Genomic DNA, 17,632 nt, shown 5'->3' with positions numbered 1-17,632 from the left:
CTCAGTTTCCAAGTCTAGAGTCCAGTAAGCTTGTCTTGACTCGAGGTGGCTAGTAGTAGGTCTTGAGCTGTCATGCCAGGCTCCAAGGCGATCAAGGATGCCTCCAGCCTGCTCCCAACTACCGATGAAGCTGTTGGCGAGCTCAAGTCGGCTAGTATTTGAACCCCAATGTTTGCCGTAATGATCCAAGCGCAGTGATCGTACCCCCTACCCACATCTTAGTTAGGGCTCCAAGTTAAAGCGTCCTTGAACCGCCACGTCCAATCTCTTAGTGATTCATTTGCAGGGAATTTGGTCGGGCACCCAGACCTGATCCATTCTTGGCAGTATAGGGCTTGTGACGACATGGAGGAGAGCACTGTCTAATCGCCTTAGCATCTGTGAAAGCACACCAAGCCGTTGGACCGTGGACCGTCCTGCAGGACCCCTACCACCACCGTCGAAACCGCTGTCGAGACCACTCTGAGAGCTCTGAAGGGTCCGTCATACCGCTAGTAAAGGCAGACTTTTAGTAACTGAGTCTTCCTTCGACATCCAATACGCAAAACAAGGTTGTGCACACCCTGACAGAAACCCCTGAGAAGACGCAGTGCCACATTCGGGCCTGATTTCACAACACTCCGGTTTCGACTCATATTGTAGCACCCTCAAATCGCAAAGTCGCTTTTGGGCACCAACGGCTTGCGGTCACTTGACAATTAAGGGGCGGGCCTCATTGCTTTGGCGCTTCCCAATATGCCTCGACATGCATCCTCGGGAAGAAGGCACAGAGGCGGCTCAGGGGAAACCCACGCATTCACAGGACGCCACCCCGGCAACGATTACTGCAATCCAGGAGATGACGGGACCATTGACCCACGGCTTTTGACCACCAGCCACACTACATTCGATGCATATTCCGCCCCTACCACGTTCGAGCAGACGGTGATAAGTACAACGCCACTGCCCTCTTCAATTTCTGGCGTGGATCCGCCGTCTTTGCTTTACAACCACAACGAACACTGCTATCATCAACAAGAATCTGGTCAGCATCAGTACGCGTATACCCAAGTTTCGGGGGTCGCTGGTTTTGCGCAAGGGTCATAGACTCCTTGCCTCCCAGCCGACATGACAACCCCCAATCCAGACAATACGGCCCCTGAAGCCGACCTTCCTACCGGTTTTTCGCATCTTAGCTTATCTACGGCCGCCTCTGGAGCCGGGACAGACTCGACGTTCTACAACACCTCATCCTCGCTGTGGGCGGCCGGGGCTTCCTCCTCTTACCCATATGTTGACCCTGCAACTGTATATGTGGATCCTCAGTCGCATCCCCAAAATTCCTCCTATCTTGCCGCTCAGGTCGGAGACCAGCAAACCGCCATCGACCTCGGGGAATACGGCGCTGATGACACTGCCGGGCCTTCCCAGCCTTACGGACAGTCCCATGACGGCAACGACAACGCCGGATCATCATCTGATAAGGGTTTTGTTTGTACGCATCAGGGCTGTGGAAAAGCCTATCGTCGACAGTGTGATCTCAAGTGAGTACTACCTGGAGTTTTGTTTGCACCCTGATCATTCCAGAAACGGCTCCGCTTAGACGCAGAGAGGCTGACGGTTGCCTGTACTTCAGTAAACACTATCACAACCACGAAAAGCGGCGAGAATGCAAGATTTGCAAAGTAGGCGTCGGCGCGGAAACAAAAGACCTAATCCGGCACATGTGGACACACCATCCCGACGAGGCCAGGGGGGAGAATCTGCCGAGGCAGGACGAGCAGTGCGAGGAGTGTGACTACAAAGGTCGGAAGGACAACTTGAAGCGTCACAAGGATAAGAAGCATAAGAAATGATGGATAGGTATTTTCCGGTTGTCATCGATGTCTGGTCACATTCATTGTTATTTTCCAAGGGGGTTTTATTTACCCCTGTTGCGTATACTTCTTCTCGCTATATCTCTTCATGTTGTTTCGCGTCGGTCACTTCACTTCCCCGATTTCACCCTATCACGCCACGTCACCATTTCTACTTTCAATACTTGTTCTACTTAAGCCCCCTGCTGCTCTAGATTACTTCTACTTGCTTTCTTCTCTTCTCTCTCTGACGACGTTACGACTCAACTTTTTTCTAGTTTACTGCTTACCTGCCTACCTTAGTCATGGCGTCTTCTCTGTTACTCTCGTGCGGTGCACCGTCGTTCAGTTCAATATACGACAATACCCCTTTTCGTCGAGAAGTTTGAGAAGTCTGTGCGCGTGTGTTTGGAGTACAAAATTGGCCCTATACCTAGTTGTTTCTAAGCATCCGGTAACTATGTACCCTCGACCTAGGTACCTGCCTACATATAGGTCTCCCCCCTGTTTCCTGGAATATGTTCAGACATAAGTTCGGTACAAACATCCCTCGTACCTACATTAGGCACCTATGCAGCTTGGGAGAGACTCTACCAAACTTTTGTCGGGTTCCGGTCATTCACAGTCTCACAATGAAATGGAAACGCGCGCCCGCCTAGATTGATGGCGAGTTCGACAGCATGAACCGGCACGGAGACAACACAGTCCCACGGGCTGACCACTCCCGTTCGCAATTGAACATCAATCTTGGAATATACAGAAAGGACAGAATAGGTATGATGATGATGAGAACCCAGAGCACGGATTTGCTTGATGGTCTGAATTGTGAAGCCACAGCCCCGGGGCCATCTTGGAAATCGGATTACCCCTGAGTCAGAAGTGATTTGCAGCGGTTATGTTGCCTTGGCAGGGACCAATCCGGCAAGCTCGTTTGTAATGAATGGATGGGTGACACAGATCCCCGGATATACGGCCTCGAAAGACGGCCCGCGGCCCGGGATCTGAAGCAACTCAAACGCTACGGCGCAGCAGACCACATGGCCTGCGACTCACGGTCACTTTACCCTCCGGCCCGGGGCTGGCCGATCAACGGGCCCCGAAAACACGTGCAACATGCTCATGTCAGCCGCACCCCAATTTCGAGCCTGGTCATGGATGGAGATCAGTGATCGCTCTCGGAGGACAACGCCGGGCATGTTTCGCTAACCGGCGATCAAGATGCCGAGCTCTTCCCTCTTCTTTGCTTTTTGGCAAAGGCAGAAAGGCGAGCTAAACGTCGTAGTATTTGTTGCACTCATGTCCCACCTGGTCCCGACCTTTCGTCCTCAGCTATCATCCATCCATATTCCATCCATGTCCTCATGCTTATTGATGTTAACGACAACTTCAGACAACCGCATGAAGGATTTATACTATCACCTCACACTCAACGCTACCATCATAATATTACCTACCCGACATCACCTTAAATCTTAAACCATAAACATACTAGTAATCAACCGGTCCACCACCACCACCATCACCGTCACCACAATGCCATCCTCAACATCATCATCCCGATCATCCTCCTCCCAATCATCCCACTTCCGCCGCAGATCTCCCGCGCGCCGCCTGATGGCCCGGCGGCTGGGCTTCGCCACAGTCCGCGAGTTCGAGCACTGGGAGGAGGAGAACGTGCTCGACCACTTTGCCAACTTTGTCTGCGACTACCTGGGGCACGGGTACACGGTTGTGCCAGAGAAGAAGGGATTCGTGGAGTTTGTCGACCTGGACGATGCCGTCGCCGCCCGGATCCAGGTTTTGGAAGAGAGGAGGTTCGAGCTGGCGCTTGCGCCGGATAAGACGGAATGCAAGTATCCTTCTAATACTTCTCTGCTTTCTTTTTTAGGCCAATGGGATGACCACTCCTGGGGCGGAAAGTGCTGACGACTGGACACGTGTAGGGACCGCAAAGGACCACTATAAGCAGTTCATTGTCGGAGTGGTGGCGGATGAGTTGTGGATGGCGAACCACGGGATTGCAAAGGCCGAGGTGTCGGCCAGAGGCTGGTCGGCAAAGGAGCTGACGATTAATATGTACAAGCTGTTAGAACTTCTGATCCAGGAGTGGATGTCTGGGACGTGGCAAGTTGGCCACCGGGTAAAGTTTCGAGGGTAGGATCAACGACCTCATGTTCTTGGGTATGCACAAGACATCGGAGTTGTGGCGTTAGGGCATGGAGTAAAGAAGTACTAGAACGGCCAAAACGGGATGCATCGAAGGAGGCGTCAAGCGGGCGTGAGTTTGATATACCTCCAAGCTGCCTATAAATAGCGTTCGACAGGCTGCTGTTAGGACAATATAGCGATACCATCATGATGGCGTGTGAACAGATTGGTTTCTTCTCGGTTGCGCTTTTCGATGACGGAGATAATCCAGTTCTTGGAGAGGATGCCCCTGGCATGCCACTAATCCTACATGTAGAAGGGTATCAGTGAATTGATATAACGGTAAGCGCAAGAATCAACCCCCTTTTCAGTCTAGTACGTACACTATCAAGACAACACTGGTTGCCTCAAAACCCGACTACGAGCGCGCCAACCGCTAGTCCAAGACCAACACCGGCCCCGGCCAGTCCTACGCATCTCGCCGGTGCAACACCGCCGTTGCTTGAAGACGCACCTCCCACGCTGCTGGCAGCGCTCCCGGAAACCGTAGCAGTACCAGCACTGGTTGGCTGAGTAGATGTCACAGGGCAGCTAGCCGTGCATGGTAGGTTGGAAGTGAAAGGTGTCGGAACGGACGTTCCCGTCGCCGTGGCACCCATGAGTGTGAAAGCTGGTGGTTGGGCAGTTGTGTTCAAGTTCGGGAGTGCCGCCTCCAGGTCGGGATTCAACACATTGTCGATCATGTGTACCAGCCCGTTTGAGAGAAGGATATCGGTCTGAATAATCTCGGCCGCGTTGACATAGACGTAGTTGTTGTGGCGGGTGATGAGCAGCTGGCCGCTTTCGGCCGTCGTCAGAGAGCTCGCATTCTTCAGCTCCCAGATGTGAGACACGTTGCCAGGGACAAGGTGGTATCTGAGGATGCGCTTGAGCTTCTCCGCGTCCATGCCCTCAAAGACCCCGGACAGCTGCTGGAAGGCAGCGTTGTGTGGCGCGAAAATTGTGACTTCTTCCTCCCTGGCAACTTCGCTCATCAGACCGCTCACGTACAGGGCGCCGAGAAAGGCCGTGAGGTCGGTGTAGGCATTGCGGGCCGTAGATTCTAGCGGCTCCGGAACGCGCATCACCGAGTCGATCACCTGGACGAGCCCCTTATCGAATGCGAGGTCCTCGACCACAACCGTGCCCCTCGTGGCAAATCCTGACGTGAGCACCACTTCACCCCCGGGTTGCTTGGTTAAGATTAGACGCTGCCCGCCTTTGACGGTTGAGAAATCCGAGTCATTTAGCGTTGTAGACGCCCAGATGGAGTCACCCTTGACCACGGAAGTCATCGAGAGATATTTCGTCAGGATATGGTACTTTAAAGTTGCCTCCACCGTGCTCTCATTGAAAGACGGCCAGTCCCCAAGCTTCCTGAAGGCATTGTCGTTCGGAGCGATGATCTAGAGTCAAGTCAACACGGCAGGTTCCTGACCGGATTCCGGTTTTTCAGGAGATACTGAGATAGAGAACCTACCGTAACCTCATCCGGAAGATTTGCAAAGATGGCAGAGTGGTTCTTAACTAAGCCACTGAATGTTGTAAGATTTGCCTGGCCAGCAAGCACCGTCTCCAAATCAACAGCCCCAACGAATGAGGGAGCAGGAAGAAAGGCGCAGATGACGGTCAATGACAATAACGCAGGAGCAATGCTAGGCGACCGAAAAAGGAGTGACATTGGGAACATGTTGAAGCGAAGTCAGGATGCAGAATCGGTACATTAAGCAAACTTGAGCTTTTGCGCGCCGTTGTTGACGGGATGGTGTCGATTTGAACTGAGGGTCCGGTTGGCGACTGGACGCTCTGAGCTGACGTTAGGGAGAGACACTCGACGCGGTCCTGACCAACGCGAAAAACGAAGGTGAGCAACCAAGAGAGGTTACAAGCTGAAGTCTGGGCTTGCATCTTGTTTGCGGCCGCTTTCATATTCGATCCTACCAAGCCACCACCCTGCAGACGGCGAGAGCCGGACGCTGAGTATGACCTGAAATGTGAAATTGAAATTGGATGGCCCAAGGTGGGAATGGCTTCAATTGAGAGGATGCCAAGCGATGTTCTCACTGGCCGATGCTCCAAGCTCCAGCTGCGTTGGCGCCATCTGAACCCTTGCTCCCCACCATCTCTTCCGTTGGAATGTGGCGTAAATTACTGATCGCTAAGCAATTCGAGCAAGGCTGCAGGTCCCTGCAACCCTCTTTTTTGCTCGTTCAGCCGGTTCAGCACGTCGATGTGCCGATTCTCGAACCCTAAACGCTGCCGGCCCGTTGGACCGGGTTGTCATGCTCCGTAAGGTATGTACAGTACATTACCTTGGTCCATATGATAACTCCACAGCAGTTACCAGGATTTACACTATGAGGTTGAGAGAGGAGTGTAGCTGCTCGTCTGCTATAATTGTCAATACATAGGTACTGTATGTACATACATATTCAGGAGTAGGTTTGCAACTCTCTTTGTCCCATCTGCAGAGCAAAGTAAAAAAATCTACAATTAGCTGGAAACCGCCCTTATCCGTAGGTAGATGTAAATTTCTTGTATGTAACGTTATGTACAATACGGAGTAGTCCGAATACATATACTGTACAGTACTCACTTACGACTGTACGAAGTATCCGTACCTGGCTGTCAAGACAAGGAACCCTACCCGGGCACAGATACCGGTGGGAATCTCGCTTTTCAGATGCAGCTCCGGATGGGAAACAAATGGAATTCGATCAATCACCATTTGTGAGGGGTTTGCAAATCCAACCAATAGCCCTTCATCGCTGAGCCGTCATCGGATCACCGTACTTGTGCCTTACGCTACCTACCTGACTGTCTCATGACGCTCATCGCTCAAGAATCAAGACCCAATGGCACCGTTGCATCGAGAAATTTCTGTTGCTTTGGTGTCTTGTGGACGGTTCCAACAGTCAAGAAGCTCAAGCTGTTGTTGCCTAAGCTACATACATACAAATGATTTGCACTTTTGATAATGCAAATTCGCTTTGTGCCATCAGTTCTCCGTCAAGTTGTAAATCTTTTGGATATCCCGCAGGATGCCTTCAAAATCAATCTTCAGGTCTTTCAGCAGCCCATCCTGGAACCCAAACACCCAACCATGCACGACAGGGAACTTGTTCCGAGCGAACGACTGCTGCACGCACGCCGTCTTGATCACGTTGCGGCATTGCTCGACGACGTTGAGCTCAACCAGGCGGTTGTAGCGCGCTTCCTCGTCCTGGATGGCGTCGAGCTCCTTCTCGTGCAGCCGGTAGACGTCGCGGATGTTGCGCAACCAGGGGTTGAGGATGCCCAGGTCCTTGGCCGTCATGGCGGCCTTGACGCCTCCGCAGCCGTAGTGGCCGCAGACGACAATGTGCTTGACCTTGAGGTGCTCCACGGCGTAGGTGATGACGCTCATGGCGTTCAGGTCCGTGTTGCACACCAGGTTGGCAATGTTGCGGTGCACAAAGGCGTCGCCGGGCTCGAGCCCCGTAATCTGCTCGGCGGGGATGCGCGAGTCGCTGCATCCGATCCAGAGGTATTCCGGGTTCTGCCCCGCCGAGAGGTTGGCAAAGAACTCTGGGTCTTTGGCCTTCTTTTCGGCGGCCCAGGCGCGGTTTTTCTCGAAGACGCTGTCATGCGTCTGGCGCAGGTATTTGGTGATGTCCTGTTCGGCCATGGCGCGCCAGTCGTTGCTCCGTATGCTGCGTTGTTGGGAGGAAGAGGCGGGCGAGGAACTTGAAGAAGAGATGGCTCGCGTCAGGGGCTGGATCTGGAGTTTTGGTGCTGGTGGTAGCGATCTCGGAATTGTGCGTCGAGAGAGGGACCGCAGCAATATCGGACCTCCGACACGTGCGCTGAGCATGGCCGGCCCCTTCTTCAACTTGGTAGATAAGGTAGATACATGAAAGGTAAGGAATGTTGGGTGGATTCACCAGTCGTCCGCGGAGTCAAAGATTCCTGACGTAAATGGGATCAAGGCGCGCTAAGAAATTCGACCGACTACCTCAGTACATACCATAACCCGGACACACTCCAGGTTTAGAACCCCAGAGCGTTTAAGGCTCACGCTACAATACCAGCTCAAGCTTGTAAACATGGATTCGCTAGATATAAAAGTGTCCCTGAGAATTTTTATTCTTGTCGAGCCCTGGGATCCAAACCAACAACAGGTTGCCCCAACAAATTTTCTGTATCTCAATAAGGTGGAACGTGGGGTCGTCTCCATGTCCGGGCCGGCCTTGGCATCGCATTAGTGTAGCGCCATCTCCTGTCCACCATCTGGGGAGAACTTCGAAGAATCTCCAGGAACTCAACAACAGGGGGACAAATACGTGCATATCTTGACCTACATATTAGCATTCAACGTTACTCAAATAACGCTGTAGCCCAACGATGAGTCCTAGGCATCATTAGCGTATCGTATGTCCAATTCAAGGCAGGCAGGCGCCAGGCACGAGCTAGTAATTAGCCCTAGTCCAGATAAGCGCGTACCGTACGGTAATTACGAGAATACTTTTGTACCGTACACAATACGGAGTACATACACCATGGATCATTACTGATTACCCCTGAGGGGGTTTCAGCCCTGCGAACTCTGGGAATGTCGGACAAGGTCAGTCAACACCAACCTTAACTGCCATCCCTCAGACGCTCACCTACATACAGCAACGAAACATCAAGAAACCTCCATTCATGATAACCTTTTCATTGACAAAGCCTAGAGAGGAAGCGCTTTTAGCAGGTTGAGCAGTCCCCAAATCATACATATACTACAAGGAAAGCCATATTCGTTCCCCAAATCCAAGAATTCCGACGGAGCCCACCTCCACATCAAACTCCTGACTCCTACTCTGCAACCGCGCCCCAAACACCAAACACCACCATCAATGCCATGCCCTGCCTACTGCTTTCTGCCTCGCAACACTGTGTCTGCCATATCACGACACAGCTTCATAATGCTCGCTCCGCTCAGGATCTTCATAACAGCCACGTCCAGGGCCAGGCTTTTCCAGATCCATGAGCGAATCTCCACCGCGGCAAGCGAATCAACCCCAACCTCGACAGGACTGTGATCGCCCGTCACGCTCCCTTCCGCCAATTGCAGCTTGCTCTGCAGCCACTCAATAAAACCCTTGACCAACACCTCAACAATCTCCTCCCTCGAAGCCGCCGCATCAACAAGCTCCTTCAACCCGCGCTGCTGCGAGGCACCCTGAGCCCCAGCCATTGCCTGGTTGCCCGCATCATCCTCCAGCCGGCTGAAATGTGAGAAGCGAGGATCAAAGTGCCAGTGTAGGGTGGGATTGCCCGCGTCAAACCGGCGCAGGCCGGTGGTAATGTCGTAGACCTGACCGGGTTCCGGTCTGCCGGCAACGATGGCCTCAACAAACATGTGGTGGATATCGCGTTCCGAGATGGGCGGGTAGCCCTCGCGCTCAAGGCCCTCGTACAGGACGTCCCGCTCGCGGTGCAGGAAGCCCAGGCCGTAGATGACGCCGATGTTGAGGACGGACCCCGGCAAACCCCGACGGCGCCGCGACGCGGCAAGCCCGTTCATGTACATGTTGGCCGCGGCATAGTTGGACTGGCCCGCGTGGCCGCCGATAGCTGCGAAGGAGGACGTCATGATGAAAAATTCCATGTCTGGGCTGTTGAAGACCTGGTCGAGATTGGAGGAGCCGACAGTTTTGGGGCGCATCACGCGCTGCAGGCTGGCCAGCGTCATCTGCGAAAAGACGCCGTCTTCGAGGACCATCGCCCCGTTGACGACTCCGCCCACCGGAGGGAGAGTTGCTGCGAGTCGGGTTTTGAAGGCCGTCACCTGGTCGAGGTCGGTCACGTCGAGCGCCTCGAAGCGGATTACCATGCCTCTGGCGCAAAGCTCAGTCTGCCACTTGGGCGCGGTCTTGGGCGGGTTTCGGCTGGCCAGCACCATGACGCGGGCTCCCTGTTCGATAAAGAGAGTGCACAGGCTCTGGCCAAAATCACGCGTCAGGCCCACGAGGACGTACGTCTTGTTAGGGCTCAGCAGTTTGGTGCCCGCCAATGGCTTGACGATCTGCGAAACGTTGCGCTCAGCTTTCCAGTCGATGATTTGGAAAGGAGGCTGGGTCGGGTCCGTCGATTGAAGGAGATCAGCGACTGACACCATGGGTTGATCGACCTGGGTCAGCTCCGGCACGGCCTTGGAGCACGAAAAAGACACCGCCTCGTTCCAAAGCGCTGCCAGTATCTTGACGGCATCGGGAGGGAACGGGTGGTCCGAGTCCACGAGCGGCAAGCGAGGGTTGTACTGGCAGTTCGCCGGCAAACATTGGGCCAAAGTCTGCGAAACCCTGCTGGAACTGGGAAGCATGTTCCAAATCAAGGCGCCTTCAGGCGGAAAGATCGCTTTCGCCTGGCGAGCAGGGCAACTGGGATGCAAATAAGTCATCCGTGGATGCTGTCGGCTGCGGTTCGCATCGGTGGTGTAGATGCGGTACCTAATTTTGTGCTCGACAGAGATCTTTTCGATGCATTCGTGAAACGCCGCATCGGGCTCAATCAGCACCACCCATCTGTCACCAGCACCCTGAGCGATACCAAGGCCGGTCAGGTACCGAGTCAAGACAGCCAGGAAGACTGGCAAGTTCAGCGGGGAAGTTTTCTCGCAGCTAACCCGGGTAGCGAAAGCCACGAACGAGGCATTGGAAGTCGAGAGCGCGACATTAATCGCATCCGTCACTGGGCTGTGCACAACACCCACGTGAGCAGAGCGAGTCTTTCCGATGGCCACGGGTTCTACCGTACTGTAGTGCACCGGCAGCAATCCTTTTGTCGGACCCCCAACGGTGATCTCATAGTGGTTAGAATCGACCTCGGAATGAGCTTTCACGATCTGGACAACATGGTCCAGGGTGTTGACATTGTTGGACACCACCCTTCGCGGGGCGTTGACACGGTCATTACCCTCTTTCCAGGGAACGACTCGCGGAACGAAGCGGCGACCCTGCTCAACGTGAACCTCCCTCTCGTTTGTCCAGAGAGGAGTGGGGATAGTGTTGTTGCTCTCCCCGTTGATCAGGTTATGTCTCGTGAGTCGAGCGAACGTTTCAACAATGGTCTTGCTTGCGAGGTCGAAGTTGAGGTCGTCAAGGTCAAGAACTTGCAACACCAAACCCGGAGTCTCCGCTGCCAAGGTACGCGTAAATCCGAACGAAGCAGCATGGTCGGGATTGTGGAATCTGGCGTTGTGAGTGACCCACAAGATGATCATCTCCGGCCTGAACAGGGCTCGAAGAGAGTCCATCCGCTTCTCCGTCATGGTTGCAAGAATCGGTTCGTCGAGATCGCCGAGGATGATCACGGCCGAGGAAGAAGCGGCGGACAGAGCATGAAGATTGTCGAGCATGTCAATCGCCTTGACCGCGCCACAACGGTCCCTAAGGGCAGAACACACCAGCGAAGAGATGCGGCTCGCTGTGTCTTGTTTTCCGCCGATAACCAGCAAGGTATCAGTTAAGCGAGAGTCGCTCAGGTCGGCGAGAGGGTGAAGCAACAAGCTCTTTTCGTGCGAGCCAGCTTGGCGAACAATCAACGAAAACCCCGGTGGGTAGTACTGGTTTGACCTCCTCATCGTGCCCTCAAATCCGCATCGGTCGAGTAGATCCGGCCAATACGGCGGCGACATAGCGGTGGCTTTCTTCGAGGGGCCACGGCCAGTTACTAGTTCCTGAATGTGGTCCTCGAGCGGATTCTTGGACACATCAACAAGGATCAAAAAGCCGCCAGGCCGCATTGTGTTCCGTATTTTTTTGAACGCGGTGGCTGTCTTTCCGCTCTGGATGAGAGAAGTCGTAAGGATGACAAGGTCGTAGGCTACCCCGGTCGCGGGTTCCTCTGTGTTCAAGTCAAACTCGTCTACGGCGATCTTCTTCCGGAGCGTGTCGCTGAGTGGGATGCGGTCTCCGAGGTTGTCCTCGGGCTTTGCCCCGATCCGGTACGACAAGAACGAGTCCGCTAGACCTTCGAGGACATGCTCGGAGAGGCCAAGCTCGCGGTCCGTCAGCCCCAGAACATTGATTCGCGGGTACTTGTGGGTGATTTGCTGCACAACACGCGACACATGTTTTTGGAACTCGGCCAGGTGATGCGCTTCTCTGATGATAGAAGGCAGCATGCCCTCTACCACGTCGGGTTTGTTGTGCCCGAGCCAACGAATGATGCTCAGCGTCCGGAAGTATGGAGACGCTCGAATGAATCTGTCCAGGGTCTGGTCCGTCTCCCCAGACCAATGGTTCAGTTTACCAGATCCTTGACCGGAAACGGGTCGGTGTACGTAGAAGGATGCGACCCTCTCGCAGCTCTCGCCAAGCATAGATGGGCCGCACATCTTATTGACATCTCCAGCGACAATCTCATGGTCCGGATCAATATCGAATTTCGTCGTCAGATACAGTCCATAGTCTGCCTCGGGCTTGGTTGAGCTGATGGAGCCAACGGTCAACCCCTGGATCTGGATCTCCATGTCGCCCTGAGGGTTGAAGATCTCAATGTCCGCTGTGAATGAAGCAGGCGTCTTTGGCGTAAACGGTGCTGCCTTGGTCAAGTACGCGTCGACAGCAAGCGAGTCTTCAGGGGTCTCGATGTCGCAAATGGCCGTGTTGAAGCGCACACAGTCGATATGAAGAGGCAAGAACGAAGTCCAAATCGTGCCGTCTCCTGGAGAGGAGATTGTGACAAAGGCTGTTTGCAGGCAACTGTCGAGCGTCGCGGGGCTGATGGGAAGGTTCGTCGAATCCTGCAAATGAAGCTTTCTCAATGTCCCTGACGAGAAGTTATAGCGACGCTCAAGCGTCTGCAGTCCTTTGAATGGTCCCGTGTATTCCAGGCCTGTTCCAGCTATCATGGCGTAGAAGGCTTCCGGGCTGGCAGGCAGCGTCTCTGCCCTCACTGTGGCCCGGGATGGCAACGCCGCTGTGGACGGAGACCCGATAGTAATCATGAGCCTTCCCGAGAAGTTCTTTTTCATGTCGGTGCGATCGTTCGCCACAGTGGAGGTAAGAGAAATCGATGCCTCGATACTCTCCTCTGTCTCGTTCTCGATAGTCAGAGAGAACAAAACCTCTACACCGTTGGTATCCGGCTCTAAGACAATGCCTCTTGGGAACTGCAGGTCCTGTAGCTCAACAAGGGTAGCCGACCGGCTTGATAAGGCCACGCGTGCCGCGTCCAAGGCCATAACGAGATAAGCCGAAGCCGGGAGCAGCGCCTGGCCCTGGAAGCTGTGATGTTTGACCCACTCGAGCTTTTCGAGTTTCAAGATGTTACGCCATCGGAGCTGGTGTTTGTTGTCATCCCGAGTACGGACGCCGAGTAGCTCGTGCGGCTTACCCGTCTTGAAGTGATACTGCCGAGAGATGCGCGATTCCCGGTAGTGAACAAGGGAGTGGTCCCAGGGGTAAAAGGGGGCATTGTCCAGCCGGCTGTCGACAAGTTCTGGCTGGACTGAACCGAGAACGAATTGGCGGATTTGCGAATGAGACGAGTCGAAATGCGTCCACATCTGACCGAGGAACTCGGCAAACGATTGTCGGTCATCCATCGTCCGGTTAAGGACGCTCAAGTACGGGATCTCGGTGCCGTTCTTTTCCTTCATAATCTGGACGACAGGCCCTTTGAGCGCGGGGTGGGGTCCAACCTCGATGGCACAGTCGAAAGGACCGAAGTTGTCCAGAGTGGTGCTAATTGCCTCGTAGAAAAGAACCGGATTGACCATGTTGTCTCTCCAGTAGGACGCCGAGAGGGCTTCTGCCGAGGGCTTGTTCTCGCCAGAAACGCTGGAAACCCACACAGTACCATTGCCCTCCATGGAGGGTAAGATGTTGCAAGCTTTCAGATCTTTCAAGTACTTCACCGCGGGCCGTTCCATGTGCGGGGAGTGGTAAGCAGCATCGACGAACAGGAGCCTGCAGAACTTCTGCTGCTTGGTCAGATAATCATGGGCATGCCTGACCAGGTCAAGATCGCCCGAGAGCGTAACGCTAGACGGGGCGTTGCTGGCTGCGAGGAAGAGGCCACGGCAGTATTCCTCCATTGCGCACAGCTCGGCGGCCTCAGCCTTCGACAGCCCCGCGGCAAGCATACCCCCCTTGGCCCCGTTAGCGCCACCGGCCATGTGTACGCTCAGGCCTCGGTAGTGCGAGATGAGAATGGCTTCGCGGAGGGAAACTCTGCCGGCGGCATAGGCCGCGGCAATCTCGCCAGACGAATGGCCGACGACAGCACGAAAGGTTATTCCAAGATCCCGGAGAAGGTCCACAAAGGCCAGCTGGATTGCAGTGCAGAGGGGTTGCGAGACCGAGGCCTTGTGCACCATTGACATGCTGTCCTCCGCCATGATCTGCTCCTCTAGAGTCCACCAGGGCGGGTCCCGGCAGGAGCGCAGGATGTCGTCGAGAGCGCGAATTGTTCGGGCATAGACTTTGCTGGTCTGTAGCAAGCGGCGACACATGGTGGCCCATTGAGCGCCCTGGCCGGTAAAGATGCCCAGGATCTTGGGGCTCTCATCCACCTGCCGAACGCGTGTCCCGATTGTATCTGCGGACTGATTCTGAGCCTTGGATATGATGGAGTCGAGTTGATCGACGAGGCCCGAGACGGACCCAGCGGCAAGAGAAAGGCGGAAGGGAAAAGCAGTCCGCCGAGCAAAAGAATGCCAGGCAAGCTCTCCAAGGTTTGGCGACGAGGAGTGAATGTAGGCCCGATACGTGCGCGCAAGCGCGCCCAGCGATGTCTGGGACGTAGCGGATAAGAGAAGGGGAAGCCACACTTGGTCTTGCTTCGGACGATCGACTTGATTGCATGCGAGTTCTCGCACCTTAAGACCCGGACGAAAGAGCCTAGCGATGGGATTATGAATGTATGGGATGTACTGCTCGACAATGGCATGCGCATTGGTGCCTCCGAAACCAAACGAGTTGACGCTGCCGCGCTTCGGACGACCCGTAGGAGGTTCGGGCCACGCAATAGGGTCAGTTGGGACGAGCAGATTGGTATAGAACTTCTCCACCGCTGGGCTAAGCTTGTCCAGATGAAGATTGGGCGGCACCGAGCCGTTGCGCATGCTCTCAACCACCTTGAGCAGACCGGCCAGGCCAGCTGCGCCCTCGGTATGGCCAATTACCGTCTTTATAGATCCGACGAGTATCTTAGTCTCCGCTGCTTTCTTCGGAGAGAGATGGTTGATAGGACCGAAGAAGGCGTCTTCAATGGCATGCGCCTCGGTGGGATCGCCGGCGCTGGTCCCGGTGCCATGGGCTTCAAAGTACTGGCAACGATCCTCCGGATTCTTCGGGTCCAGACCGGCCCGGTTGTACGTGTCCCGGATCAATTGCGACTGGGCTTGCCAGTTTGGCATGGTGATTCCGAGGGTACGGCCATCCGAGTTGACGCCCGTCTCGCGAATGATGGCTTCAATCCGATCTCCGTCGCGCAGGGCACTGCTCAGGGGTTTGACAAGGACAGCAGCGACTCCTTCGCCACGGGCATAGCCATCGACGCCGGCATCCCACATGCGACAATGGCCGGAAGGGCTTAGCATATGGAGATTGGATTCGGCGATGAATTGCTCGGGGGTAAGAATAAGATTCGAGCCAGCCACGCAGGCCATCTCGCACTCGCCCGACCGCAGACTCAAGACGGCTTGGTGAAGAGCGACAAGACTAGAGGAGCAGGCCGTGTCAAGGGTCATTGAGGGGCCAGTGAAGTTGAAAAAATACGAGATACGGTTGGAGAGGATCGAACGCGCATTGCCGGTGGCATAATACTGGCTGCTGTCCAACTCGTCACGCTGCAAGAGCGTGTCATAGTCTGCGGTCATGAGACCGGCGAACACACCAACTTTCTTTCCCGAGTACTGGCGCAACGTGTATCCCGCGGACTCCAAAGCCTCGTAGACGACCTCGAGAAGCATGCGCTGCTGGGGGTCCATGGCCTCAGCCTCCTTGGGGGCGATGTTGAAGAAGCTACAGTCAAAGACGCGGTGATCCTGGTCGAGAAAATAGGCCTTGGGCGAGTTGGTGGTGCCGTGATATTCGCCGTCCGGATGGAAGAATGCCTCAATGTTGAAGCGGTTGGCGGGAATCTTTTGGCTCAAATCCGTCGGGTTAGCGAGGAGCTGCCACAGCTTGCTCGGATTCGTGACGCCTCCAGCAAAGCGGCAACTCGCCCCAACAATGCCGATGGGCTCTGAGCCGGGCATATCCAAGTTGTCTGCCATGACAGGTATGCTGATGACTGGATATGACAGATCGACGAGAACAAGCGAGTAAACCGAGTTGAAGACAATGAAGGATGCTGATGATGAAAAGGCGCTCGCTAGATGATGCTAGGAAATTTGTCGCTCGCTAGACGATGACAGGAAGATGCAGGGAGGGGGAAATAGTGACAAGAGAACTGCTTGAGAGCGATGAATCGATGATATTGCAAGGCAGTTCACGAGTCCTGGAGATATTGAATGGAATTTAGAGAGAAGGTCTGTTGAGGGAGAGGTTGAGTTTTCGTTCCAAGCTTGTCGAGGAGGAAGGAAATGGTTTGTGGAAGCAGAAAACATGAGAAATGGTGCCTTTGTAGAAAGTGTGAGATGGTGGGGAAGATTGAGCAGGTAAACAATCGATGGGATGGAATGGGAGAGGAGTCGTTTCTGTTGAACTTCCTAACTGAGTGTGGAATACCCGGTTTGTTCCACTGCTGGGAAGGAAGAGAGGAAGGCAGTCTCCCCGAGGCAGCAGTTCCTGACCTCCGAATCTGGTTGTTCAAAAACAAACTGCAGTCGTCTAAAACTCCGTGGTAGGATACAAACAATCTCCGTCACTGTCCAACAGGTTATATTATCAGGATGCCAAAAGTCATTTCCAAGGAAATAGGAAGGTAGTATTAAGTCTCATACAGCATACCACTCGAAACCTCCAGGTATACATTCTAGTAGTACCCGAGGGACTGACCGTGACGTACTAGATACCGGTTTCGCCGGAGACATGCCTCCCCGTCGCCCATCGATCCTATGTCGCCATGATGGATACGCCAGCATACCATTCAACTAGCAACATATGTGTGCCAAGGAATGACGATCGTGGGCTAGACGCCCAGGCCGGCAAAAACTGGAGCTGGTTTTGCTACCTACATGTACCTGATCTTCATCTGTTGATATCGAGGGCTGGGGAACGTGCCAACAGCGTTGGTCGAGAAACTGGCGTTTCAGCCAATAACCCATTCAAAGCAGCATGATACTATCCGAGTCGCCCCTCCATCATGATACTTAGTTGCCCTGGTTGTCATGACAGCCGTCTTGACAGAAGAATATCTAGTACGGCTTTTCAGTTTAGAGGCATAAGCTACGAGCCTCCTAGTTAGCTTTATATCAACTGTCAGCAAGTTGATCGACGACATGTGCTAGATGGTTACCATCTATACTAGCCTAGCACACTAGTAGTTCGTTTCACCTAACGCGCAAAAGCTCCCGTCTCACCCCATCATGGGAAATTTCAACTTCTGTCGTTACTGCCTGGATCTCTCGAGACTCATGCATGGCAGTGTCAAATGCAAGCAACCGGCTAGCTATCTGTTCCAAAACGTGATAA

The 17,632-nt window shown here is 54.1% G+C and overlaps 6 protein-coding genes across 6 annotated transcripts; 3 read left to right on the top strand and 3 right to left on the bottom strand.

The window, feature by feature from the left end:
- Positions 1 to 1,107: 1,107 nt before the first annotated feature.
- N656DRAFT_798380 (uncharacterized protein) lies at positions 1,108 to 1,835 on the top strand (the record flags this gene model as incomplete). Its single annotated transcript, XM_064817753.1, has 2 exons — positions 1,108 to 1,523; positions 1,616 to 1,835. 2 exons carry the CDS (start codon positions 1,108 to 1,110, stop codon positions 1,833 to 1,835), a joined length of 636 nt encoding a protein of 211 aa, XP_064670176.1.
- Positions 1,736 to 2,573, top strand: N656DRAFT_102058 (uncharacterized protein). The gene has a single exon (XM_064808480.1). It carries the CDS (start codon positions 1,945 to 1,947, stop codon positions 2,365 to 2,367), a length of 423 nt encoding a protein of 140 aa, XP_064670175.1. The 5' UTR covers positions 1,736 to 1,944; the 3' UTR covers positions 2,368 to 2,573.
- Positions 2,574 to 3,449: 876 nt separating this feature from the next.
- N656DRAFT_709341 (uncharacterized protein) lies at positions 3,450 to 3,993 on the top strand (the record flags this gene model as incomplete). Its single annotated transcript, XM_064811589.1, has 2 exons — positions 3,450 to 3,688; positions 3,756 to 3,993. 2 exons carry the CDS (start codon positions 3,450 to 3,452, stop codon positions 3,991 to 3,993), a joined length of 477 nt encoding a protein of 158 aa, XP_064670174.1.
- Positions 3,994 to 4,338: 345 nt separating this feature from the next.
- Positions 4,339 to 6,068, bottom strand: N656DRAFT_829378 (Fasciclin-domain-containing protein; the record flags this gene model as incomplete). The annotated part of the gene is made up of 3 exons (XM_064818579.1): positions 5,503 to 6,068; positions 4,498 to 5,428; positions 4,339 to 4,346 (listed from the first exon to the last, which is right to left on the bottom strand). The coding sequence occupies exons 1-3, from the start codon at positions 5,710 to 5,712 to the stop codon at positions 4,339 to 4,341; spliced, it is 1,149 nt and encodes a 382-aa protein (XP_064670173.1). The 5' UTR covers positions 5,713 to 6,068.
- A 595-nt stretch (positions 6,069 to 6,663) lies between these two features.
- Positions 6,664 to 8,109, bottom strand: N656DRAFT_779489 (carbonic anhydrase). Its single transcript, XM_064815199.1, has one exon. The coding sequence runs from the start codon at positions 7,873 to 7,875 to the stop codon at positions 7,021 to 7,023; it is 855 nt and encodes a 284-aa protein (XP_064670172.1). The 5' UTR covers positions 7,876 to 8,109; the 3' UTR covers positions 6,664 to 7,020.
- An 804-nt stretch (positions 8,110 to 8,913) lies between these two features.
- Positions 8,914 to 17,031, bottom strand: N656DRAFT_789724 (ketoacyl-synt-domain-containing protein; the record flags this gene model as incomplete). The annotated part of the gene is made up of 4 exons (XM_064816814.1): positions 8,914 to 9,934; positions 10,025 to 10,385; positions 10,836 to 16,241; positions 17,007 to 17,031. 4 exons carry the CDS (start codon positions 17,029 to 17,031, stop codon positions 8,914 to 8,916), a joined length of 6,813 nt encoding a protein of 2,270 aa, XP_064670171.1.
- Between the last annotated feature and the right edge of the window lie 601 nt (positions 17,032 to 17,632).

This window comes from Canariomyces notabilis (genome assembly GCF_033297395.1).
Source record: "Canariomyces notabilis strain CBS 508.74 unplaced genomic scaffold N656scaffold_11, whole genome shotgun sequence".
NCBI lineage: Eukaryota > Fungi > Ascomycota > Sordariomycetes > Sordariales > Chaetomiaceae > Canariomyces > Canariomyces notabilis.
The sequence above is the reverse complement of the archived record's forward strand: the minus strand, read 5'-3'. Positions and strand labels throughout refer to the sequence as shown.

Bases quoted from the DNA above. Each gene is read 5' to 3' on its own strand.
- N656DRAFT_102058 (XM_064808480.1), top strand. From the start codon at position 1,945: ATGTTGTTTCGCGTCGGTCACTTCACTTCCCCGATTTCACCCTATCAC.
- N656DRAFT_779489 (XM_064815199.1), bottom strand. From the start codon at position 7,875: ATGCTCAGCGCACGTGTCGGAGGTCCGATATTGCTGCGGTCCCTCTCT.